The sequence below is a fragment of the Lepidochelys kempii genome, chromosome 6 (assembly GCF_965140285.1).
Source record: "Lepidochelys kempii isolate rLepKem1 chromosome 6, rLepKem1.hap1, whole genome shotgun sequence".
NCBI classification, from domain to species: domain Eukaryota; kingdom Metazoa; phylum Chordata; order Testudines; family Cheloniidae; genus Lepidochelys; species Lepidochelys kempii.
The window spans coordinates 72,454,583-72,480,668 of record NC_136385.1 but is presented as its reverse complement, the minus strand read 5'-3'; the positions used below and the strand labels follow the sequence as shown (position 1 = coordinate 72,480,668).

At 43.0% G+C, this 26,086-nt stretch overlaps 2 protein-coding genes across 7 annotated transcripts in view; one reads left to right on the top strand and one right to left on the bottom strand.

The window, feature by feature from the left end:
* Positions 1-232: 232 nt before the first annotated feature.
* Positions 233-12,477, bottom strand: NDUFAF1 (NADH:ubiquinone oxidoreductase complex assembly factor 1). 5 transcript variants are annotated; one of them, XM_073348728.2, is made up of 6 exons: positions 12,311-12,477; positions 11,490-11,560; positions 5,945-6,572; positions 3,770-3,955; positions 3,253-3,327; positions 233-558 (listed from the first exon to the last, which is right to left on the bottom strand). In XM_073348728.2, exons 3-6 carry the CDS (start codon positions 6,449-6,451, stop codon positions 418-420), a joined length of 909 nt encoding a protein of 302 aa, XP_073204829.1. In that variant the 5' UTR covers positions 6,452-6,572; positions 11,490-11,560; positions 12,311-12,477; the 3' UTR covers positions 233-417. The 5 variants fall into 5 exon arrangements, with proteins under 5 accessions (XP_073204829.1, XP_073204832.1, XP_073204830.1 ...); XM_073348731.2 differs by having other exon boundaries at positions 12,343-12,477; XM_073348729.1 differs by lacking the exon at positions 12,311-12,477 and adding an exon at positions 11,997-12,286.
* Positions 12,478-14,807: 2,330 nt separating this feature from the next.
* Positions 14,808-26,086, top strand: part of RTF1 (RTF1 homolog, Paf1/RNA polymerase II complex component) — a 54,452-nt gene continuing 43,173 nt past the window's right edge. Inside the window, exons 1-4 of one of the 2 annotated variants that reach the window (XM_073348712.2) lie at positions 14,929-15,005; positions 17,202-17,326; positions 18,889-18,999; positions 25,162-25,309. In XM_073348712.2, the coding sequence (XP_073204813.1) occupies positions 25,228-25,309 (82 nt within the window). In that variant the 5' untranslated portion in view covers positions 14,929-15,005; positions 17,202-17,326; positions 18,889-18,999; positions 25,162-25,227. Of the gene's footprint in view, positions 15,006-17,201; positions 17,327-18,888; positions 19,000-25,161; positions 25,310-26,086 lie in introns of both variants that reach the window. The other variant, XM_073348711.2, reaches the window with a different exon arrangement.

Sequence of the window (26,086 nt, the reverse complement as noted above, 5' to 3'; positions counted from 1 at the left end):
CTTTCCCAGCTTTTGAATCCCCACTCTGGAGAATCCTAGTGTCAGTTTTGGGATAGAAACTGCCTCTAACGAGTAGGCATGTGCCTGAACAATATATCCAGACAGCAGTTTCTAACATAACTTTGCACTACTGGACCCTGATTCGCTTTGAAACTATCTCATATAGTCTGTTTTCACAGTGAACTTCTGCAGCTGGCTGTTGGAAACCACAAGAAACCTTTAATACCATATGTTCTGAAGCTGCAAGTCTGCTCAGTTTATTATGGAGTCCATCCCACTCACTTCATGCAGTTACTCTTTAATATTTATGTGAACTCCCACCCCCATCATGCATGAAGAAACTCAAGTTTAACAATGGTGTATAAATATTTAATAAAATGAGCTACTGAAGCAGGTTCCACAGGATTACAGGCCCATCTAGACCTTGGGATTTCTTTCATATTTTTCATAGGCAAATTCCTCTGTATGAGCTCTGTCATTCAGCAATCCAATAAAGTCTATCTCCAGCTGGAAAGGGCCATCTGCCTTGTCTCCGAGTGTGAATCCAACAGTACTAATCTGATAAAAGAAATTGGTTATTCAGTTGGATATTGTTTCAAGTAATGGGGAGATTAGAGGTAGTAAAGCCTAGGAAACTTTTCCATGTTCTCCATACAGTGCATTGACCACACAAGCATATTCATGTTACAACAGGAATCTGTTCAAATGTGCAACACTGCTACAGCAAAATTAACTCCTAAAACACTTTGGATTAATACTACAGAATGTGATTAAGAGTGATATAATGTGCCCTTGTGTATTTTCTAAAGTCTTTGAACTACGTTGAGCTATATGGAAAAAGGAGTGTGTTATTGATCCTGGAAAAGCCCTGAAATTTTTAACCCAGGAAATTCTTCAATGCTGCAAATTTCTCTGATTCTGCCTTTAAGTATACTGCTAAATATGCAGACATTTATTCATGGCAAACTTCCCATTTGACATAATGACTATTTCCATGTAATTTAGAATTTCAAACTTAAGTAGCCTGCTAAAGGTTTTCACAAACAAAAATGTTAAAAGGATGGAGGCCATTGCGGAAGGGGGGGATGTAAGGAGGAAATGTCAGGTATTACACACAAGAATTCCCATACCCAATCAGACCAAGGAAAGTGCATGAAATTTTGTAGTAGCCAATTCTGGCTTATGTTACTCTGATAGTTTCTTTCTGGCTCTCATCAAACAGAGGGTGGCTAATGCCCTGAAATGTAAAGCCTCTCTTACAAGATTTTAGGTTTTATTTTTAATCTTCACTAATGTAACTCTGGATGTTCTCATTAACTGTACAAAAGGTATAATACTTTTTTGATCCTTAAGCCTGTAGTCTCAATGATATCTTGTGGTAAGGAGTCTGACAGGGTAACGTTGAGTATTCTATTAGGTTTGTATTTAAGCTTTAATTTCATTGAATTTTCCTTGTTCTTATATCTGATTTACCTACTCTATCAATTGCTCTTTTGTATACCTTTACCATGTCTCATCTACAGTTCCAATTTCTTCATTCTTACTACTGAAGTGTTTTCATGCTGTTAATCACTTTCATCACCCCTCTCTGAACCCCCTATCTATTTTTTTTTAACTGGGTTCTTAAATTGAACCCAGTATTCCAGGTGAGTACATAACATTGATTTATGTAATGGGTACTACATAAAATGACTCTTCTCCTTACATTGTTTGCTTACTTTTGACAAACTGTACATTGACCAGTCCTCGGTGATGACCAGCATTCTCTTGAGTTAACTTAGAACCCGGTAAGGTGTACAAATAGCCCATTGCTTCCAATGTCTCTCACCTTGCATTTGCCAACAGTGAATTTCATATGCTACAGTGTTACCCATTCACCTAGCTTTTGGTTTCTTCTGTCTTGACTATCCTAAAGAATTGTGAGCTACAAATTATCACCTCGCCGCTCGCCCTTTTGAGGTTGCTAATACATATTTAATACCTGTCCTAGTACACCCCACTTTCTTGCCATAATTGACCATTTAGATCTACTTTTGACGGTTTTTTGTCTAAATGCAGGACTTTGCCTCTTCTCATCACTAGTTTTTCAAGGCTCTCTGAAAGCCTCAATAAATTGTCAACTGATTCTTAGTAACCACATCTCTTCAAATTTGTTTAGATCAGTGGTCTCCAAAGGGGGTGCGCAAGACGATCGATTGGGGGGGTGCAGCAGGCGGTGCACCGCCAGAGCAAAAAGGCGGCACAGCAGGAGGAGCACTGCAGGGGGGGGAGGGAAAATGGGGGGGGGCAGGCCTGAGTCCTTCGGCCCATGGAGGAGCAGGGGCAGCCAGCGGCCGGAAATAAGCGGCACTTTCCCCTTCAAAGCCAGCCGCAGAGAAACGGCGCTTTGAAGGGGAAAGCGCTGCTTCTCTCCAGCCACTGGCTGTGCAGCTGCCCCAGCTCCTCCTGAGTCCTCCGGCCTGTGCTCGCAGGGCTGCATTCCAAAACGGGCTTTAGAGCTGCAGGCCAGGGCCCTGAAGCCCCTGCGTTCTGGGTGGCCCTGCCTACCGCGGTGGGGGGACAGCTCCCAGAATCGTGGCCATGGGGATGGTACTGCACAGAGCCACCCGCACACCCCCTGCACCAAACAGGAGCTGCCCCAGGTAAGTGCTCTGCACCCCCTGCCTGCCTCAGCCCTAAGCCTCCTCCCGCACCCCCACCCTGAGCGCCCTCCCACAACCGGCACTCCCACCCTGAGCGCCTGCTATATCACCAAGTGTTAAACCAAGATTTTCAAAAATAATAAAGCATATTCAATCACATTGCTCACTAAATTAATAGTAATTTTTTTAATGAGCAAAAAGGGGTTTTGTACTGTTAAATATTTTTACATTTTTTTATTTCATCTTTATCTCATCGTTTAATTTCTATTTTTTGTGTATGTTTTATAATTTACACCCTATATTAGTACAGTAGTACATGTATATAATATATACATATATTGGGGGTACGTGCTCAAAAATTTTTTACCGATAGGAGTGCGCAATCAAAAAAGTTTGGAGACCACTGGTTTAGATAAGAGATTTTTAATTAAATTTGGAATATTAAGAGGAAAGGTGAGAAACTAGATAGATTTAATATCTGGAGAAAAAATACTGCAATTTCAAGTTCATATAGCTCTAGATACCTTGAAGAGTTTTAAATGGTCTTCACTTACACAGTTACTATCATTTAATGAGAATTTCAGTAGTATAAAGTGCAGAAACAACTTACCTTATCTAACCAGAGTGGGTGCTGATCATCCTGGATTCTCCCCCGACTTGAGAGAAAGAACTTGGAGAATGGAATCTGACAATAAGGAATACGGACTTTAGTTTTACATGTACACATACAATACTAGAAGAACCACTTTCCCCAAAAGACTTAATAACCCATTTTATGCTCTGTCTGGCTCCTGCAATAGTGCCAGTCATACACATGGAGTTAATACACAGAAGATGGACCAGATCAAACTTATTCTTTGTTTCCCTCTGAAGCCAGCTCCAGCCCTATACTCTTCTGTGGTGACTGTTGCTGGTTGCCCTGTGGAACTCCATGACCTGACCCTTTGACTAGACAGAATTATATAAGCTAGCTATTTTCTCGATAGAAAAAGAATAGCTGTTGAGGGAGCTTCTGTCAGTATTGATAAGCCAAAGAACTACGTATGCATAAATGCAGCAATCTTTAAAGCAATACAGTACTGAAGAGGATTAATCTTCCTCAGTCCCAAGGAAATATTCAAAGTTACCTTAATTTCCTGCCAGTATGGACCCCCTCGGGTGAATATGAAGTAATTGTACAGGTCATCCTTTTGATGGGAGAAGTATGGGTTTGTATAGATATTTATCATCCAGGGTCGACCATCACCACGAATGCGTAAATACAGACTATTGAAGTTTGACCAATCATAATACTTCTTCCTTTCAAACGCTCCCTAGAAGGTATAAATAAAGCATGTTATTGCAGCTCAATATTTCAATGAGAATTACTACTATGAAGACTACAGGTAACCACCACTTTGATCAATTTCCCCTTTCTGGGCACTCTCCTTATCCAAGCTATCTGCTGTGACCTACTGGAAACTGGAGGATAAGGAAAGCTAGAGTGAGTGACTTCCACTACGCTATCAGTCACACAGAATTTCGGTGATGTGTTACAGGCCTCAAATGGGACTGAATGCTCAAACAGTGGTTCCCAAACTTGTTCCACCACTGATGAAGGAAAAGCCCCTGGCATGCTGGGCCAGTTTGTTTACCTGCCGCGTCCGGCCGATCACAGCTCCCAGTGGCTGCAGTTTGCTGCTCCAGGCCAATGGGAGCTCCTGGAAGCGGCAGCCAGTACGTCCCTCAGTCCATGCCGCTTCCAGCAGCTCCCATTGGCCTGGAGCAGCAAACTGCGGCCACTGGGAGCCGCGATCAGCCGAACCTGCGGATGCGGCAGGTAAACAAACCGGTCTGGCTCAGCAGGGGCTTTCCCTGCACAAACGATGAAACAAGTTTGGGAACCACTGGTCTAAAGATTCATGCTTGCTGTTTCTTCAATCACAACAAGTGAGACTTCATTTCCAGCACCAGATTACCCTCTCAAAGGTAGCAGACCTAACATCTGTTTTTACTTCCACACATAAAAAGGGGTGCCATAGTACATCAGACCAATGCTCCATCTAGCCCAGCATGCTTCAGAGGAAGGTGCAAGAAACCTCACAGATGGCAGATGTGGGACACCCTGCCCCCTATGAAAGTCTCGTTCTAATCCTGAATAAAAATTAGCTTGAGCCTTGAAACTAGCATTTATATAACTACCATCCTTTCCAAAATATATTAGATGCTAACACTCTTGTTATCCATATAAATGTCCAATTCCTCTGACTCTTGCACACCTTCCTTATTTCATCACCTTTATTTTATAAGATGCAGCCCTGATCTTGCAACTTGTTGCACACAGGCAGACCCAAGCACCTACAAGGAGCCCCACTGAGATGAATGAGACTCTGGAGGAACACAGATCAGTGTCCAGATTAGTCACTAAACCAATCATTTAAAACAAACCAATTCTGGATACAAAACTTTGTTGCAGGAGATCTTTGGTTTGTGGGGAGACCATACACAAGGTTGTCTTTTACTCAGTTATCAAGGTGCAGTAGGAAACCCACTTTATGCTGATAAAAAACAGTCATTTGTTTCTTTCCTGAAAAGGAAGATCTAGCCCTGAGATAAGGCTTCATTGAGCCTGCTCACGAAGCAGGGCAACAATTACATCACTAAATGGATTGATGCAGTAGTGTCTCATTCCTTCAGATGCTCTGATACATTTGCAACAAGTAAAAGACCACTTATTCTGGCTGGTTTGACAAGCAGTTATACAGCCGTAAAACACAGGACAATAGATTTTCCTTTTAAATTCTCAAGAGATTCTGATCTTAGGTGAAAGGCTGCCTTTGTTTTAGTCAAACTGACACATTAAGTTGTTATAAATTTAAATTCAGAAACCTAATTAGCTAATACCAGTAAAAAGCGATAGTATGAGCTTTGCTTTTTTTATTCAATGGACAGACTGTGAAATGTGTGGAATAGTGAAAGTTCATCTGTAAGCTCCCTGCACCGTGCCAAGTAAACACATCAGTTATTCATATTCAGAAGAACGAGTACCCAAGGGGTAGAGGTTTCTCCAGTTGGGCGTGGCATGAAGTCAATTTTGTGCAATAAGACTGGGATGCATAGTATGTAACTTCAGCCTGTTTCTCTTTTTCTTGCATCAGGGAGCATTTATTTTCTTTCCTCATTTAAATTAAACATGACACAATAAGGTATTCTTCTAGAGAGAGAATTTCCACCCAAGTCTCTACTGCTCCAGTCCTGATTGCAGAGAAATGCAGACTGATTCAACACAATGTTAATAACTTAAGTCACTAAGTTATACTCACCTTTGGCAGTTTGGCTCTCATTGCGCAATATCCACTGTATTCTGTCTCCCCATCACGAGGTGCTTCAGTATTGAGAGTCCCATACAGCAGAGCAGTCTGATTATTCTTACCCAGTTTTAGGTAGGCTTCACTTTTCCCTCCGATCTCTACGTCAGAAGAAACCACCCACTCATCTAAATCTTTCTGGTTGCGAAACTCCCAGACCACTCTAGTCTGTTCCAACAAGTACTCCTCTAAAGGATAGCCCTCAGGCCCTTTCCAGTGATCCACCAATTCCTTTTTTAGGATGCCAAAATGTTTCTTAATTCCATCCACTCCCTTCTCAAAGCTGAAATTCATCTTCCAAGGTGGAGTGTTATCAGGGGATGTCCCTGGTCTCCTATAGCTACTGTACAATTTTGAGATGCAATCAGTGAGGAGAGGTCCAAGCAAAGGATGCAAGGCATTTTGCCTATGGCACCTACTAGAAAGAAAGATACTGTCCAGCAGTTTAAAAGATAGAGCCATAACGATAAACAAGGTTGAAGAATAATCAGAATTCCTTAAGATAACTATCAGGTTGGAAACAAATTCTTCAAAAAAAACCACCTAGATAGATCCTATTTTGGTTAATGTAGCTTGCCTCCACCTGTAATGAGAAGAAACAATTAGAGAAGCTATACCTGAAGCATTCTTGCAAGTTTATTTTAAAAGGGACACCAACTTGAAATCCAGTCAATTCAAAAAATATGAGTTAAAAGTAGTTTCAGGTACTACACCTGCTGAGCCCTCTTGTGAATTTACAGTAACATTTTCCTAATTTTTAAATACTTTTCGCCTGCCCTTGTTGTGTTGAAGACACACACAAACAGGAGAAAATGACTGACTTACACAAAGTACTGTCAAATGCATAAAGTAAATCAACTGAAAGATATTTCCCCATTTATTCTCTTTCCATTATAGTAAATTCAGGTGCTACTTGTAACAACAGTAGATACAACTTTTACAAAGAGATATAAAATTTTCAAGTTGATGGTGTACCTTTAAAGCAGCGGTTCTCAAACTTTTGTACTGGTGACCCCTGTCACGCAGCAAGCCTCTGAGTGCGACCTCCCCCCCTTATAAATTAAAAGCATTTTTTTATATTTAACACTATTATAAATGCTGGAGGCGAAGCAGGGTTTGGGGTGGAGGCTGACAGCTCACGACCCCCTGAGGGGTCCCAACCCCCAGTTTGAGAACCCCTACTTTAAAGCATTGTGTGAACAGAATTTTGTGAACAATTTTGACCCAAACCAGTTATGGAATCATCATGTAGTAAACAGTGTTTTTAGGACAACTAAGTACAGATTAAATTACTAGGTTTCATGCAAAGGGAATTTCCACCTCACTTTTTTTTTTTTTTACTTATGTATGTTATTATCCATCTCAATAATTATTAATTTTCCAATTCATTACTGCATTTATTTTAGAGTTCATATCAAAGGCATCCCACTAGAAACTCACAGACTGAAAGGTGCTCATGTCTGATAACCCAACCACATAATTTCTTATAAAATATTTTTAAAAGTTGAAAAGTTTCTGTAGCTGGATGGAACTAAGTGTGCAGGGAATACTCTAAGCAAAAGAGAGAACTGAAGAAAGGAGAAAAAAAAGAAAAGAAAAAAAAAGGCATGTTAGCTCAAAAAATACACATTTCATCTCTGTATAAATAGCTCCTAAATACCCTACCATAACTGTTAGAGGACTCCTGAATTCTAATTAACAAATCTGAACACAATTTCAAGATAACTATATGTCTGGGAATAATCACTACATATGTGCACCATAGCCTGACAGGAAGTGAAAGGAGAACTGCAGATATGTAATTGCATAGAAATATTCACAGCCTAGCGATTAACATGAAGACTGGGACTCAGACTCTAAGGTCAGTGGTATCCAGATACCACAGTGTGTTGAATTCTGTCACAGGACAGGAGAAGGTCACTTGACAAAGGTAGACCTTATAGTGCAATAGCTCAGCCCCTGCTTTACATCCCTTATTTAGGCACAAGTTAAAAGACAATCCTGAAGAAGACGTCAACCTCATCTAAAGAAGTCATGGAACAAATGTTATGAAAGACCAGATTCAGTCCGACATCCCTAGTAATCTTTGTTCTGATAATATCATCCGATGTTGGCCATTCCAGTAACTGAAGCAATCTGGTATCTAACGTGGGAAAAAACAGGAACTCCATACTAGGACAGCAATGGCCCATCTCATCTTCTATCTCAGCAGTTCTCAAACTGTGGGTCAGGATCCCAAAGAGGGTCGCAACCCCATTTTAATGGGATCGCCAGCATAGGCGCCGACTTCTTCTGGTGCCGGTGGGTGCTCGACCCCACTCTGCCCCTGGCCCAACCGTGACTCCACCCCTGCCCTGCCCCCTCCCGCCCCGTCCCACCCCCATTCCAACCCCTTCCCCAAAGTCCCCACCCCAACTCCGCCCCCTCCCTGCCCCTATTGGACACCTTCCCCAAATCCCCACCCCGGCCCTGCCTCTTCCCCACCTCCTCCCCTGAGCGTACCACATTCCCACTCCTCCCCCTCCCCACCAGAGCTTGTTACGCCACGAAACAGCTGTTTTGCAGTGGCAAGTGCTGGGAGGTAGGCGGCGGAGCGAGGACGCTGCGCGCTCAGGGGAGGAGGCGGAGGTAAGGTGAAGTGAGATGGAGTGGGGAGGGGAGGGGAGCTTAGCTGCCGGTGGGTGTAGAGCACCCACTAATTTTTCCCTGTGGGTGCTCCAGCCCCAGAGCACCCACGGAGTCGGCACCCACGGTCACGAGGGCTGGCTTAGACTTGCTGGGACCCAGGGCCAGACCTGAAGCCCGAGGGCTTCAGCCCTGGGCAGCAGGGCTCAGGTTACAGGGCCCCTTTTGGGGCTGAAGTCCTTGGGCTTCAGCTTTGGCCTCCCCACCTGGGGAAGTGGGACTTGGGCTTTCGCTTTGCCTCCTCTTCCCCACTCAGGGCAATGGGGCTCGAGCTTTGGCTCAGGCTTCAGTTCCCCCCTCCTGGGGTCATGTAGTAATTTTAGTTGTCAGAAGGGGGTTACAATGCAATGAAGTTTGAAAATCCCTGTGGTATCTTGTCTCCAACAGTATCAAATGCCAGATATGGAAAAACTGAAAAGCCCATAATTCATCTGCACAATATTCTTCCCTGCAGGGAACGTGGCAGAGTCAGTAAGAGGCACAGGCCTGGTCTACACAGAATTTTACATCAGTATAGCTACATCTCTTCGGGTGTGAAAATCCACATCCCTGAGAAATTTAGCTAAACCCACCTAACCCACTGTGTAGACAGCACTAGGTTGAAGGAATAATTCTTCCGTTGACCTAGGCTATGTCTACACTACCACTTATATTGGCATAACTTATGCCACTTATGTTTTTTCACACCTCTGAGCAACTTAAGTTACATCGACATAAGCACCGGTGTGGACAGCGCTATGTTGGCAGGAGCGCTTCTCCCACTGACATAGCTACTGCTGCTCATTGGGGTGGTGTAATTATGTTGACAGGAGAGCTCTTTTCCATCAGCATAGAGCAGCTGCACAAGAGATCTTACAGCTGTGCTGCTGTAAACTATCTAGTGTAGACATGGCCCTAGCTACTGCCTCTTGGGAAGGTAGATTATATATGTCAATGGGAGCATCCCTCCCGTTGGCATAGGCAGTGTCTACACTGAAGCACTACAGCAGCGTAGCATTTTAAGTGTAGATCAGTCCATAGGGAAGAGCACAGCAGCTGAACCATAATGCCATATGGACTGCTATGTTCCTTTCATCTGGCATTCAGTTATGACCTTTCAGATGCAAATATGCAGAAAGTCTAAGCAGTCATACTGTACCTTCCCTCATTCTGCCTGTCATTATTAAGCATCACTCACCCACCTTGCATGCCTAACAGATCACATTTAGGCTACCACCATAGAAATGCCAGGAAGAGTTAAATTGGCTGGAGGATTTAAGATGGCAGATTGCAGCCGAAAACATTCCCAAAAATGCTTTTAAAGCTTCCACCCCGAAGTAGTATGACAATCTTCCCCTTAGGAGAAGAAACGATGTTCTCTGTATTCTTTTTAGACGGCTACCCTCCCCCCCCACCCACTTTTCCCTCTATTTCACATCCCTAATGTTCACAGCCCCATGTATTGGCTATTATAATTTCAGACAAGTAAAACTAGACTGGATTGGACTTGCTATAGAAATTGACCTGACATTTTAAAATACACTATTTTCTCTGGGATTTTAAGAAAGGTGTTCAAGATAAATATTATCAAAGTGCCAATAATGCCCAACAGTTGTACTTGTTCTTTCCCCATGGGAATTCTTAATTCAAAAGTCCAACTTCCCTACCCCAGAGTTTCTTCTGAACGTTGATGTCCCATATAATTCAAAGTTAAAATTTTTTGTGGAACATCAGCAGGACTCTTATCTCCAACCCTCTGCATTTGCTTATCCTCCAGTCCTTCTCATTTTCTTCCTCTCTTTTCCCCTTTTTCTTCTCCTTTCCTTGCAGTGTCAGAAGCAGTTACAAAGGAGCAACTAACTCAAGCACAGAAGCACTTTACATGTAGAATTGACTGCATCAGGAAACTAGATCAGTTATAATTAGTTTGCCATTTGCCTCTACAGCCAGCTTCAACACTAGCACTGTGCTACTCTGAAGCAGCTGTTGCTAGTTGTCCTGTCTGAGTCTGCCACCTAACCAATGATATGTCCAGGCAGTCAGTAGCAGACCAAAGATTAGAAAGCATGACAGAAGAACATGTGTGTCAAAAAAAGAAGAAAGTGTTGCTTATCCAGCACATAACTGCTATGAGAGTGGAGAAATAGACTGTAGCATTATTGTTATTCTCATGTCCCATGTTTGCTTCTTGACAGACCAAGGGATACATGTTGTAGCCTAAAATCATTTTTAGGACAAGGAATTCCCACCCCATAAACACACACACTACTGTTCAATCAGAATGGCTGGCAAGGAAAGCGCTCAAGTTTTGCAGTTCCCTGCTGGCAAGGGATGAAGTAACGATCCTCCCTAAAACAAAGTACAGTTACTAACTAAAAGAGAATTGACAGTCCTAGGAATGTTATGCAGACCTCAGCCCTTCCAAAGTGCAGTGAAGATTAATAGGCCAGGCTCAACATAGATTTATTCTGGTCCTCCATAGGCTTTGGAGAGAGATGGATTGGCAAATTTACTATTCATTCTGTAAATTACATTACAGTTCTGATTTCCACTTTAAAAGCATGTAAACACTGATCTAAGAGACAGAGTGCTGATAAAACTTAACTGTTATAGAACTTCAATTTAGTCAGTTAAGTAGAAATTATTTGCATAAATTTTTATAAGTAAAGTCAGATTTCAGGACATATATTAGTGGAGGGCTCTTTTACTCTTTAGCAAAGACATTCTTTTTCCAAAATATTAATTTATCACAGATGTTAAAACAACTCAAAAGAGAGTTTTAAACAGTCTGACTAAAAATCCCTTCTCTCAGGGGCTCAATTTTTACTCTTTTTACCTTTGTGATGTCACCATTTCACTAGTTTTCTGGTCATCATAGAATTTTCAGTGGAAGCAGAACCCAGATTTCTAAAGTACAACACAAGCAGGGAAGGGGAGGAGTGAAAAACAATCTTAAAAAAAAGCCCTTCCGTCCTTTATATAGATCACAGAGAAGCAAATCAGAGCAGAAGCCCAATTTATTCTTCTTTGCAGGTAACCTTTAAAGTTTGCCTTGGCAGGCACCTCACTGCCTAGTCTCCAGGGGTCCTCAGAGACCTTTGGAGAGCTGGGGTTCTACCGAATCCGCAGCATTTTGTGACTATAAACAAATGCACCCAGAGCAGAATAATCCCCATGCATTCACCCCCCCTTAACACACAAGCGCTCCCACCATGCTCCCCTCTGCACTCCTATGCACTCACTTAAGCTCTGCCCTAATTAACAGGTTGTTTTCTCTAATCCCCCTGATGTGTGAGGGCGTGGGGGGACATGACACATAGCACAAAGGAGCTGCGCCATTTACCTCTGAGGGGCCAACCCCACCGTTTCCAGACATGATTACAGCGGCCCTGGACGCTACTCTAGGGCTAGCTCGGCAGCATCATGTCACGACGCGGTGACTGCCTCAAGGCGCCCGGCTGCAGCAGCCTCCCCAGACCAGCTCATTGGAGAACACCAGGCTGGGGGCGCTGATCGGTGCTGAGGAGAAACGGGCCGATGCCAGGCAGGAACCTCCTCCCCGCAGACCAGCCCCACTCCCCGGGGGTAGGTCGGCCACCCGCCTCTCCCAAGCTAGCCCGCCGTAGGACAACCACGCCCCCCCTCCAACGGCCTCACCTGACACCAGAGACCACAGGCCTCCCCCTTACCACAGGCAGCTCAGCCTCTAGCGACCCGGTCCGCCGCATTCAGCCCCCGTCAGGGGAACCCTGGCCGCGTCGCAAAGGTTCCGCACCCCCCTGAGGCGCTGCAACGCTTTGGCGGACTAGCTTCAAGTGGGAGCGAGTTACTCGGCACCTCAGTGCTCACAGTTACAGCCACCGCAGTCCCCGCTCAGCCTGCATGTCATTGTCTGCAGCTGGGTTCCCTAGTGTGTGTGTGCGCGCGTCCCTCCAGGATACAGATCCCTCTGCCAGGAGGCAGCATCACCTACTAGTTAGAACAAGGGCTGGGGATCAGGTTGCCTGGTTTTTATTCCCAACTGTATCACTATCTCCTTGTGTGATACTGAGCAAGTCACTCGTGTTCGTCAGGTGTCTCTTAAAGGTTTCCTAGCCACAGAGAGGTTGTGAAGGTTAAATCGTTAATGCTTGTAAAGTGTTTTTGAGATCCTCAGCTGAAATTTTTTGAATGAGATTCATAAGTGCAAAGTATTATTTAATTGTACATGTAGTTTTATTGAAACATCAAAAGGGTTTTTTTTTCTGTATGCTATGAACAGCATTAAGGATTTGTTTTTCATTATATGAACTGTTAACTAGTTAAGCGTGTGATACTTAGTACAGTACAGGCTAATTTATACTACATTGAAAGTATCCAGAGTAACGACGGTACTCTGTGGTGTTAGGGAAGGTCAGAGTTAAGGCTGTTTAGAGCAGTGGTTCTCAAAGCTGGTCTGCCGCTTGTTCAGTGAAAGCCCCTGGCACGCTGGACCGGTTTGTTTACCTGCCGCCTCCGCATGTTTGGCCGATCGCGGCTCCCACTGGCCGCGGTTTGCAGCTCCAGGTCAATGGTGGCTGCGGAAGCAGCAATGGCCAAGGGACTTGCTGGCAGCCCTTCCCGCAGCCCCCGTTGCCCTGTGGCTTTCCCTGAACAAGAGGCGAACTGGCTTTGAGAACCACTGGTTTAGAGTACCTTAACTATATCATTGATACATCTCAACATCTGTTGTTGGGGGTTTTAAACACTACCTTCACGTTCATGGCTTTCCAATATCAATGGTATTTAATGGAACCCCCCTAGATTATATATACTGATTTACAATCTTAACTATAATTTACTGAAGATTTTTGTCTTGATTACAAAAGTAATTATTCTTAATAACAACCGTTAGTCCTTATCTAAACATATGTACAGCTAAGAAAATGTCTTGCCAACTGCAGAGCCTCATGCAGAATCAGGGGCGAAGTATGCAATCTGTGCTTTAAGAAAAGAAGGTTATATTCTATTCTCCAGGGGCAAATCTTGAATTCTATAATATTTCTTATATGATACCTATCACCATGGTATGGTATCCGAGCACTTCGCTCCGTCAAAACTCTCTGAAGTCAATGGGAAATTTGCTCAAGTACAACCTAAGTAAAAACGTCAGGTTGTACTCTCATATGTACAGCTAGCTGACTGTTTCGAAGTTTGCGTGGTCATGAAGCTGCAGTGCTCTATATCTTAACTTATTAAAAGGTGATTTTATAAACCCACTCTCATGATTGAACCCATTCAGTTATAAAAACAACAGGATACATTCTGTCCTCATTTCGGGCCTGATCCTGCACCAGTGAAAAGAAAAGGAGTACTAGTGGCACCTTAGAGACTAACCAATTTATTTGAGCATGAGCTTTCCTGAGCTACAGCTCACTTCTCACGAAAGCTCATGCTCAAATAAATTGGTTAATCTCTAAGGTGCCACTAGTACTCCTTTTCTTTTTGCGAATACGCGGCTGCTACTCTGAAACCTGCACCAGTGAAGTCAGTGGGAGTTAGATCGCTGACTTTCAGTGGAAGCAGGATCGAGCTCTTGAGCCCTAATCCTGAAACAAGCTCTGCATCATGACACTTGCACCTCTAAGGAGCCCTACTGACGTCAGTGGGGCTTTGTCCAAGGTGTCGGTGCTTACTTTGCTATCTAGTCAATTTCAAGCCTCAGTTCAAAGTATTTTTGCGTATTACACACACACCTTTGTAGTCGTGTCCCCCCTCCCTCCCAGTTTGGAGACTTCACAGTCACAGTTTCCCGTGTTTTAAATATTTTCTCTCCCCAGTTGTGCTATGAAAGCCCCACCCAGACAGGGGGGCAATCGGCCTGACTCTCCGGGACGGCAGCGAACGTGTCTGCGCTCAGAGCGCTGCCAGAGGCCCTGAGACACCAGCCCGCACTGGAAAACGGAGAAGAACATACTTCTCCGCAATCCCTGTCGGCCCCAGTCACCCGGGAGCCACGAGCTGCAGCGCACGGGCGGCCCGGGGCGCCGAGGGGCCGTGGCGGCAGGCGCGAGGCTGCGGTGACAGACACGGTGACTCCGCGTCCCAGCAGCCCCCCCACAGGCACGTGCACCCGGCCCAGGCCCCGCCCCCTCTGCCAGTGGCTGCGGAGGCCCCGCCCCGGAGGGCGGGGCGGCGCGGGGCGCATGCTCGGTGCCCTTTGTGTCCAGGGCGGTCGGGCGGCGCGGGGGAGGCCGAGCCGCTCTCAGTGCCGCACCGTCCGCGGGCCCCTCAGCGCGGCGGAGCCGGCCCCGCCATGGTGAAGAAGCGGAAAGGCCGGGTCCTCATCGACTCCGACACCGAGGACAGCGGCAGCGAGGAGAACCTGGACCAGGTACGCAGCTGAGCGGGAGGCAGGGCCGGGGCCTGGGCTCGGGCTCGCTGCTCGGAGCACACGGCTGGGCGCCACTGTCCCCCCGCCGGGGCCGGCCGGAGCTCGCTCCGCCCTGCTGGGGGAGGCCTTGGACCCCCCTCCCCTTGCGGGGATGGGGTCCCGATTGGGCTCCGGGGCCGCGGGAGAGACCCCCGGGCATAGCGCATGTGGGGGGAGGGAGGCAGCGGGTGCTGGTAGAGAGTAGCCCGGCACTTGGGGGTGGCATGGGGTGAAATTGGCGTGGGGTGGTGGGGCCCCCTGCGGGAGGCGGGGGGTGACAACAGAAGCTCTAGACCCCTGGATACAGGTGTTAATTATGGTACACCCCCCCTGGGGATATAAGAATCCATGGAAACCTTGGCATCAATTTGGACTAGAATGTGGGGCAGAGGGTAAATGTCTGTGCTGTAGAATGGTGGCTACTTTCATCCAGGCCTTGGAAAGAGCTCTTTCATAGCTAATCTTACTTGCTAGGAAAAGGTGTTAGCATCTTCTGTTTTAAAGATGAAGGTCTGAGGGTCAGGTAGGTTGCTAAAAATTGGAGGAATTTTGGTGCTCTAAAATGCTTTCATCCCCTGGACTTAGTTCCTGGTGCTGGCTCCATGGGAAAAGTGTCACTCAGTTGCTGATGCTTGTCAGATTGAAGGTTCAGGTGGCCTATGCCTATAGGTACACCAAAAACTGCAGGAATAAGTGGAATATACTTAAAAGAACAGTTGGTTTTCTCATGGTATTTCAGATGCTAGGAGACCAATTAGGGGAAGATAAATATAATCAGGTCCCCTCTCTCTCCAGACCCTCTAGCACCGTATGTCCATAGAGGGTCAAGATGGGCTACTGTGGGAATTATTAATACACATGCATTAGTTTCCACTGAGCCGCAGTGGCTGAACCTGGGGAGCTCAATTGGTGGGACATTACTTGAGGTTAGGAGCCCAGAAATAGTAATGAGGTAGAGTGTCTGCACATCTCAAGAGGAATCCAAAAGAAAAATACTATATCTGGCATTAATTGAAGTGCATGAGAGCTTCAAAAAGGGCATGGAAGTTAGACTCCACTTCTTTTGCCCTGTGGAGTGGACTTTGTTCAAAAGACATCCCATCTTTTTAATTTTCCTGTAATCTTAACAGTCACTGGTGATGTGATATATTTCTGTACAGTATATATTATAACTCACATAAGGAGGTTCATCCAGTTGGGTATCTTGGTTAAATATTCTTAAGCATACATATATCTGAAGCGGATGCAGGTACTGGTCCATTAACTGGTAACTTCATAGGAGAAGCTTTTGTTGTGTTGGGAAATAAAACAAATTTAAACAAAGTTTTGTTGTTTGGCATTTTGATAGAAAGATGAAGAATGAACATCGCCTGGAGACTGAATTTGTCTATGACCCAGAGAGGTGGCTCCTTCAGGAAAGGTTGAGAAATAGTAGTGGAGCAGTGATAGGAAAACTTGCACAGATGCTATGGTTTTATCTCTGTTCTTTGCATGAATAATGAACTTCAGTCTCTAGGGCTTTCAGCTCTTCACCATCACTAAATTCATACTAATTTCACAGTGTTAAACAGCCTGAGAATGACCACAAGCCAGGGCTAGAGCAGGCTGGCATTGGCCAGAGAAGAGGAACATTGTGCGTGAGGGGAGCTTGTGGGTCCCCTCCCCCATACACTATAAACATGTGTTCACAGTTGTGGGTGAAGTAGTCGATGGCTCCATCAAAGCTACCCATCTACTCCTACTGTTCCACAGAGGCCTTTGAGACAGACATATTAGCTGCTCACATGTATTGGACTTCAGGCTCAGGTAGCAGAGATGCAGTTTTATCTTCTGTGGCTCCACTGGGAAAGCATATGCTAAATAGGGCCCTGACTGGTGCCTCCCCTCTAGCCTTGCAGCATATAGTCTTTTGGTAAATTGGAGAAGAAGGAACCCTTCAGAATAGTTACTCAGAAAAGAAAAAAAAAATGGTCAAGAATAAAAGGACAATGGTGACAGTGTGAGGGGATACACGGGGAGGTGGGGTGAGGGATGCTATTCAGCCATTTCTGTGCAAGTGGTTAGGAGTTCCAACAAAAAAGGTCAGGAACCACTGCTTCAAAAAAATTACAATCTTATATAAACTTAATCTTCTGATTTTACATGCCTTTGTTTCAGAGAGAGGCTTGAAAAAACCACTTGCCAGTGGAAGCTTTCTTGGCAAGTGTGCTGACCTAAGCCATCAATTTCAGCAGAATTTACATGCTTTTAAAAAATGAAGTTCCAAATCATATGGTTGTGAGGTAAACCTTCCATTTGTGGAAACTATTTGTAAACCAGTTTAGTGTTATCTTCCCAAGACTGCAAAAGTTCCCATGTGGTGATGCTGCTACTGATAGCTTAAGTTCAGCAGCAGCAGCAGTGAAGGATTTTAGAGAATCTGCTGTTCAGAACAACGCAGGCAACATCTAAACTGTAGAGTCATGTCAATTTCATGTGGTTGCTTGTGTTCCTTGAAAGAGCTAGGAATGGAGCCAGGGAGTGGAGTTATTCATGGTGGGAGAGTCCAGAAATAAGGTAAGGTTAGAGAAGTTGTGACTCTTTACATCCTTACAGCAAACAGAAGACAAAAAGCTCCTCTTCCTTTTAACAGCTAGGGAGGGTTGACACTTCTGGTTTATCACAGTGATTCTCAAAGCTGGTTCGCTGCTTGTTCAGGGAAAACCCCTGGTGGGCCAGGCCAGTTTGTTTACCTGCCGCGTCCGCAGGTTCGGCTGGTCGCTGCTCCCACTGGTCGCTGCTCCAGGCCAATGGGGGCTGCGGGAAGCGGCACGGGCCGAGGGATGTGCTGGCTGCCCTTCCCGCAGCCCCCATTGGCCTGGAGTGGCAAACCACGGCCAGTGCGATCGGCCGAACCTGCGGATGCGGCAGGTAAACAAATTGGCCCGGCGTACCAGAGGCGTTCCTTGAACAAGTGGCGGACCAGCTTTGAGAACCACTGGTTTATCAGACACAAACTAGCCAAGGCTGCTGCAGAACATAGAATCCCAGCTCCACCTAGCTGAGGTAATAGGAGTTTATTTTATTGCCCCTGGACCTATTAGTGGAGCCCTTGATTCTTGACAGTTGATATTTACTTTTGGCTAATATTTACTCCTCTTGATAATGTATTTTTATTTTCATTCCCAGTTTTTGAAAGTGCTCATTAGAACTTCGAGTTGTGGGAGCATGACTCTGCTAATTTACAATCTTCCAGCCTGAGGCCTGCCATATGAATGTGTTTATACAAAGATTTAGTGTCATTTTATTGTAGTTATGGGATGTGAAGAGGGATTGAATGGACCAGTTAGGATTCTGAATCGTATATGTCTTAATGTCTTTGCAACTTTAAAATAACTTACTTTAAAAGTATATAACTACTAACATACTTCAAAAAATGAGATTACGTAGGAATTACCTGATTAGTTAGAGGCAGTTGGTCTTTGGGTCATGCAACAATGCACTTAAAGTGTCTGTAACGCACTTTGCCATGTGGCATCACGCACTTTGCCATGTGGCATCACCAAAAGGTAATCTGTCTCTGAAAGTAATCAGTCTTGATGCTGTGTCTCTTTAGAAAGTAAACAGTAATAATGATACCTAGCACTTACGGCTTGTCATCTTCAAAATTTTTTTCCAGAATTGATCTGTTTTTATTTTCATGTAATACAAATACAAACACAAACTTGATGATTGACGCTGACTGAGAGACCTACTGTTTTTGGAAAGTACTTGGATACTATAGAGAGGGGTACAAATATAAAAGCATGGATTAGCAGGTCCAGTTATTTGTCTTTAAAATAAGTGTAAACTATTTTTGTACTAGGAGCTACTGTCTTTGGCCAAACGGAAACGCAGCGACTCTGAAGAAAAAGAGCCACCTGTTAGCAAACCAACAGCTTCTTCAGACTCTGAGACCTCAGACAGTGATGATGAGGTAAGTTTGACACGGTATATCTGAGTTGCTACAGCTTTTGTCTTGAGAGTTCTGACATTATTAGCAGTGATAATATTTTTATTATACAGTATGCTCAGAACCATTGTGTATAGACACACACAAAGTGAGGCTGGCCTCTCTGAGAGGCTTAACTAAGCCTAGAGAAAATAGCTTCAGAAAGAACATTTTTCTTTCTCTTTCACTTGGAATTCAGCAAATGCAGAATTGTAGTTGTATGCTCGGTACACTGAATATCTTTAGAAAATTCAGCACTTGTTTAATGCTATGAAAAAATGGCTTACATGTTTTTTGACCTGCGTGCTTAAAACTACTGCTTTCCTCCTATGATATTGTCATAGGTGAGATCTGTGGAGGTGCTTGAGAGCCCTTCAGTTTGAGGGACTGCTTGTTTTAGAACTTGAGTATTCTTGGGAGTTGAGGGGCTTGGCGTTAGAACTGCCCTTTGCATTGTTCCTCTCTAACTTCCTCCAGAAAACCTTGTCTGAAATAGCCCAGATTTGATGATCATCAGCATGCTACAGAGCACATCTTTTTACCAGAGCTTTTGAGGAAGTGGGATGCCTGGGGAGAGCAAGATATTTCTGATCTCTCTTGTTCTAAGGCTTTGCCTGACTATTTCTGTTATATGGTAAGGCCTGGCTGTTGGCTTTGGGTTTTTTTGTTTGGTCTTGGTGTGTAGGAATTCTAGAACTGGGGATCGGTGCCTCCTAATTTCATTTTTATGAAAAATTAAAATAAAAATGACCCAGTAAGACAGAAAAATTAACAAGCTGTTTGCGCAACTACATGAGTAAAAATATTCAGTTGCAATGTTGGGCTCAAGAGTCTGGAAATGTTACAGTTAGCTTTACAAACATCTTTCTGCAGGAAGTTTCTTCAGTTCTTCTGTTCTAAGTGGAGTGATGGTTCATTCCACCCTTTTAAAAATGGTCACACCAGGAGCTGTGGAATTCTTCTTTCTATAATTGCAAGAAAGAACATTTTGACAATTTGAAAACCACTAGTGTAGACCAATGATAAACAGCCATTCTCCCAAATTTCTAGCACGTAGTAAAGTGTTCTTCCAATAAATATAAATGAGTAGGAAGAATGTGTTTGGCTATAGTTCTCCTGCTGAGACATTTATAGAAAACAAGGATTGAAACAAAACTGTGGTGTTAAGTCTTTAAAGAAGGAGATGATGCTGTGAAGCTTCATTCCAATGACTTTCTAATATATTTAGTACATCTTTGAGATCTACAGATGAAAAATGCTATATCAGAGCTAGGTGGTATTATTAACAAGTACATTATTTTATTTGATGACTGTTGGCTTTTAATCACTTATGCATTCTGATTTTCTGGCACACTGCTGATTTGTTCTAAATGTAGTGTACATCTTGGGGATGTGAAAAATTCAGTTCCTCGTCATTGACTGTCTTGTCGCTTTGCGCAAGTATTTATATTCAGTTTTTTGACTCTGAATAAATACAAATAAAAAAAACCTGTCCATACATATTCTGAAGTTTAATTTAGGATTTGATTGCATCACGATTCAGTCGTCAGACCTCCATATTCACTGTGCACAAAATATGAAAATAAATGGGTTTGTAAATTGCAGGAAAAATAAAGCAAAGTGTTCAGTTTTCACCCACACTGAATTTTAAGATGAAGTACATATTTCTGCTCCATCATGTGCTATTCATGCACCTTGATCATGGCAGTAGACTTTTTCCATAAGTGCAGGCTCTGACATAAAATATCTTGTACGCAAGAGAGGGGAGTTGTCTTAGCAAGAAGGTAACCGTGGAAAATCTTCTTCATCTCTCCTCTTCTTTCATTATGGCTAAATTCTGCTGTGTTTGGTGCTCTTGGCATGGTGGGGTTTGCAAGAAGGGAGGGACAGGGCCATGACTGTTCTCCTTCAGTCAATTATCCAGTTGCTTATGTACTCCATCCCCAGATTTGTAAACTAGTCCAGTGTTTCTGCTGAGAGTCAGCAGTACGCTATTAGAAAAGGAGTACTTGTGGCACCTTAGAGACTAACAAATTTATTTGAGCATAAGCTAAGGTGCCAGAAGTACTCCTTTTCTTTTTGCGAATACAGACTAACACGGCTGCTACTCTGAAACCTGTCAGTACGCTATTGTCACCTCTCTATTCTTGCGGATCCTCTGGGGCTTCCTCTGCTTTGGTGAGAAGTGTGCTTCTAAGTAAATGATCGGTAGCAGACATAATTATAACTATTCAGCAACTCATTGGCCTCTTAAGTGAAATGCAGCAGCACCTCTGCTATATCATATCTTGTGAGGTGGAAATGTGGGGAAGGAAGCTAGCTATCTGTCATGTTCTACTTCATTCCCTCTCTGCTTTTTTCCCTGCTGAACAGCCATGTGGAAGCAGGGCAGAGTTTAATGTTAAAAGAAAAAAATACATAAAGAAATTGCATGGTTGTTGCAGGTCTTTAACATCTGTGACACTAAGTGGAACACTTAGAGGGATGCTGAGAGCATGGAATACACCGATAAACACCTTGCTAGTCATCTGTCAAATCTCACTATCCCAAGATCTCACAAGATCATTGGTCGTTAGTATTCATAATAGCTGCTAGTAGGTTTTGAGACAAATATACTTTAGCTGTTTGATCAGTCTATAGTACTTGTATACATTTCAAAAACTCTGGAAGTGATGGAGCCTCCCCCATAAACTGATGAGCAAAGGATATTTAAACATAGGAAGAGAATGTACTGCACAGCACTAAGTAACTGTTGATTGTGGAGAACTGTATGGAGAGGATGAAAGAGGGAACATAGAAATCAAGAGCTGGAAAAATAAGAAGTTGTTGACAGATCAGAGGATAAAGTCTATAACTGAGTATCAAGAGAGATAATTCAGAAATCTGTGGTGTCCATGCATTCTAGGAATGGCAGGCTAACTGGATGAAAAAGGGTACTTGCTGAAGGAGAACAAAGTCAAATTTGATTTATGTGACCACTGATTGCAGGCAGGGAGGATGGGAGTTGATATGTGCCAAAAGGAATAACAGGTGCAGTCTGAGGTATGTATGAGACTACGTTCAGGTCTGACACGGTCTCCTAATAATACTTAATTAGTAGGGCTGTCAAGCGATTAAAAAAATTAATTGTGATTAATCGCGCGATTAAACAATAATGGAATACAATTTAAATATTTTTGGATGTTTTCTATGTTTTCAAATATATTGATTTCAATTACAACACAGAACACAAAGTATATAGTGCTCACTTTTTATATTTTTTATTACAAATATTTGCACTGTAAACAATAGAAATACTATTTTTCAATTCACGTCATACAAGTACTATAGTGCAATCTCTTTATCATCAAAGTTGATCTTACAAATATAGAATTATATACAAAAAATAACTGCATTGAAAAACAAAACAGTGTAAAACTTCACAGCCTACAAGTCCACTCAGTCCTACTTCAGCCAATCGCTCGAACAAACAAACTTGGTTACAATTTGCAGGAGATAATGCTGCCCGCTTCTTGTTTACAATGTCACTTGAAAGTGAGAACAGGTGTTTGCATGGCACTGTTGTAGCCGGTATCGCAAGATATTTATGTGCCAGAATTGCTAAAGATTCATATGTCCCTTCATCTTCAACCACCATTCCATAGGACATGCGTCCATTCTGATGATGGGTTCTGCTCAATAACGATCCAAAGCAGAGTGGACCGACGCATGTTCATTTTCATCATCTGAGTCAGATGCCACCAGCAGAAGGTTGATTTCCCTTTTTGTTGGTCTAGTTCTGTAATTTCTGTATCTGAATGTTGCTCTTTTAAGACTTCTGAAAGCATGCTCCACACCTCGTCCCTCTCCGATTTTGGAAGGTACTTCTGATTCTTAAACCTTGTGTCGAGTGCTGTAGCTATTTTTAGAAATCTCACATTGATATCATCTTTGCGTTTTGTCAAATCTGCTGCGAAAGTGTTCTTAAAACAAACTTGTGCTGGGTCATCATCCGAGACTGCTATAATATGAAATATATGGCAGAATGCGGGTAAAACAGAGCTGAAGATATACAGTCCTCCCACAAGGAGTTCAGTCACAAATTTAATTAACACAATATTTTTTAACGGGCAACATCAGCATGGAAGCATATCCTCTGGAATGGTGGCCAAAGCATGAAGGGGCATATGAATGTTGGGCATATCTGGCACGTAAATAAATACCTTGCAATGCTGGCTACAGAAACACCATGTGAACGCCTATTCTCACTTTCAGATGACATTGTAAATAAGAAGCAGACAGCAGCATCTCCTGTAAATGTAAAAACCTTGTTTGTCTTAGCGATTGGCTGAACAAGAAGTAGGACTGAGTGGACTTGTAGGCTCTAAAGTTTTACATTGTTTTGTTTTTGAGAGCAGTTTTGTAACACAAACATAGGTTTTTTTTTCCTAAGTTGCACTTTCATGATAAAGAGATTGCGCTACAGTACATGTATAAGGTGAATTGAAAAACACTATTTTTTTTTTTCATTTTTACAGTGCAGGTATTTGTAATAAAATAATATAAGGTGAGCCCTGTATACTTTTGTATTCTGTGTTGTAATGGAAATCAATATATTTGAAAATATTTAATAAATTTCAATTGGTATTCTATGGTTTAACAGTGCAATTGATCACAATTAATTTTTGAGTTAATTGCATGTGTTACCTGTGATTGACAGCCCTATTAATTAGGCAGTAGTTTTGTATCCCCTCTCTTTTTAAAATAGCCTGGGGGAATGGTCTTGAGTGCAAGATCTCATTCATGCAAAAGGATATCTGTTGTTATACCACAAGGAGTTTCTGTTTAATGGACTGGTTGCTTAAATAACGTCAGTGGACCCTGACTGGGGTGGTCATGGGGATGAGGTTAATGTAATGGCATGGTGTCAAGATACAAAAATTTTAAAACTCTTACCCCTTTCGGAGATAAAGGAACCTTCTTTCATATCAAGTGGGAATTCTCAAAAGCAAAAGACTACTGGCAGTTAATGATGGACCAGAGCACATGAACACAGTATATGTTTACTGAATGATCGTTGACCCTTCTTGTTGGTTGGTCAGCTGTGACTGGGTGATGAGTGGTTAGGGATGATGAAGAAACCTAATATAAAAATATACTGTATAATAGAAGGTAAAAGGAATTTGTGCAACTACAAGGACACAATGTTAATCTTTTTGCACCATGTCCTAGGTGCCCTCCATACACATTTACAGACTTTAAGGTCAGAAGGGACCATCATGATCCTCTAGTCTGACCTCCTGCATATTGCAGGCCACAGAACCTCATCGACCCACCCCCTTACAAGAAGGTACAGTCCTGCCCCAGGAAGCTTATAATTTAAGCATATTAACAAGCAGAGAAGGATGTTAAGAGAATGCTGAAGTTGAGCCTTTTAAGTATAGAAGTCAAACTAAATTTATAGTTCCTGTTGCAGCGGTTACTGTGTCTCTTATGTATGTGGAAATATTTTGTATTACTGCATATGGTGTTTCATGCATTAATCTTGGGGCAAGAAAAGCTGCAATTACTTGCACATCTGATACTTGTCTGTTCTGTGTATTCCTGGTGGGGTTGAGGGTGAGGACTTTTTTGCAGGATTCTGATTCTCTACCTCTTTCCCTTAGTGGAATCTAAAATATGCTTCTTGAATAAACTTGATCTGGAAACAAATCAATCGCTTTTGCCTGTTTAATAGTGGGAGACTAAAGCTAAAACACTGAATAGGCAATGTCCAGCTATATCGGTAAACTTGTTTTTCTGAGTAAAAGCCCTCACGGCTCAGATTTGCTGTTAAATATTACAAAACTATGATTTTAGAGTTTGGGGACCTTCCTGTGACTTAAAACTGTTTTGTCCTATCAATATGAGCCATCTGTTAAGCAGCTGGTAAAAATCTGGGTGATTTTCATGTGACTGATTGTTAAGTCTGATGGGATGAATGCACGGCTTGCCATTTGCCTCAGTTTTCTTGTAGCACTGATTTGTCTTCCAGCTGTCTGTATATTGGGATGCGTCTCAAAACTGTATTTCTTATACTGTGGTGTGGTACTGATTATTTTAGAGGATAGTGAGTGGGGTCTTCCAGTGTCTTGTCTCATGTTTCTGTCCTTTCCTTTTACTTTTCAGTGGACTGTTGGAGGTTCTAAAAACAAAAAGAAGGGAAAAGCTGGCAAAGTAGAGAAGAAGGGAGCTATGAAGAAACAGATGAACAAAGCTGCCTCCTCAGGCAGCTCAGACAAAGACAGCTCAGCTGAGAGTTCAGCACCTGAAGAGGGTAAGAAAACACTCCTTGTGCACTAGGTGCCAGTGCTACTCAGAATGAAGCTACTTCATTTTATGTGCTATTCAGTATGTCAGTGATACCCCAAATCATCTTCAGAATACTTGTGTTACCCTCCAGTAATCTGGATGATCTTGTCAAATAATTTTTAGACTTGCGGTGACTCGGAGCTGACCTCAAACTGCATGTAGTTGACTAAAGTATTGCTGAAAGCACCTATTAAAAATACTAAATAGTACTTTAACAGAAAAATGTTAAACCTATCTCAATCTGTGTTAGAAATTAAAGATGGGAAGGGTAGAGTTTTTAGGCCCTCTAGTTTGTTCCTCCCCTTTAGGGCCCATGATCTTTTATTCCCATGGATGTTCCTCCTCATTTCCTGCCCACACTCCCATAAACTTTTCCTTTGGCTGTTATTGCAGGTACTGTGCTGTATGGGGAATACTTAATTATGTATTCCTATAAGACTGCTCATTATCCTATACACTGTATCAAAATTCTATACTATGTGTTGCTGAAATTGTAGAAGAAAAATCAAGTGTAACTTTGTTTATAGTAAAAATGTCAGGCAGGTACCTGGGAATGGAAAAGATCTAGGAAGATGTTAGACCCATTGTTTATCTATTCCATTATTCTGTCTTGAACAATGGCTGGTAACAGATATTTCAGAGGAAGGTGCTGTAATCCATGTTAATGCAAAGAAAAGCTTTCAATGACAGTTCTTGTTGCATCCAGGCACATCTTTTGTATCCAGACACATCCCACATCTCT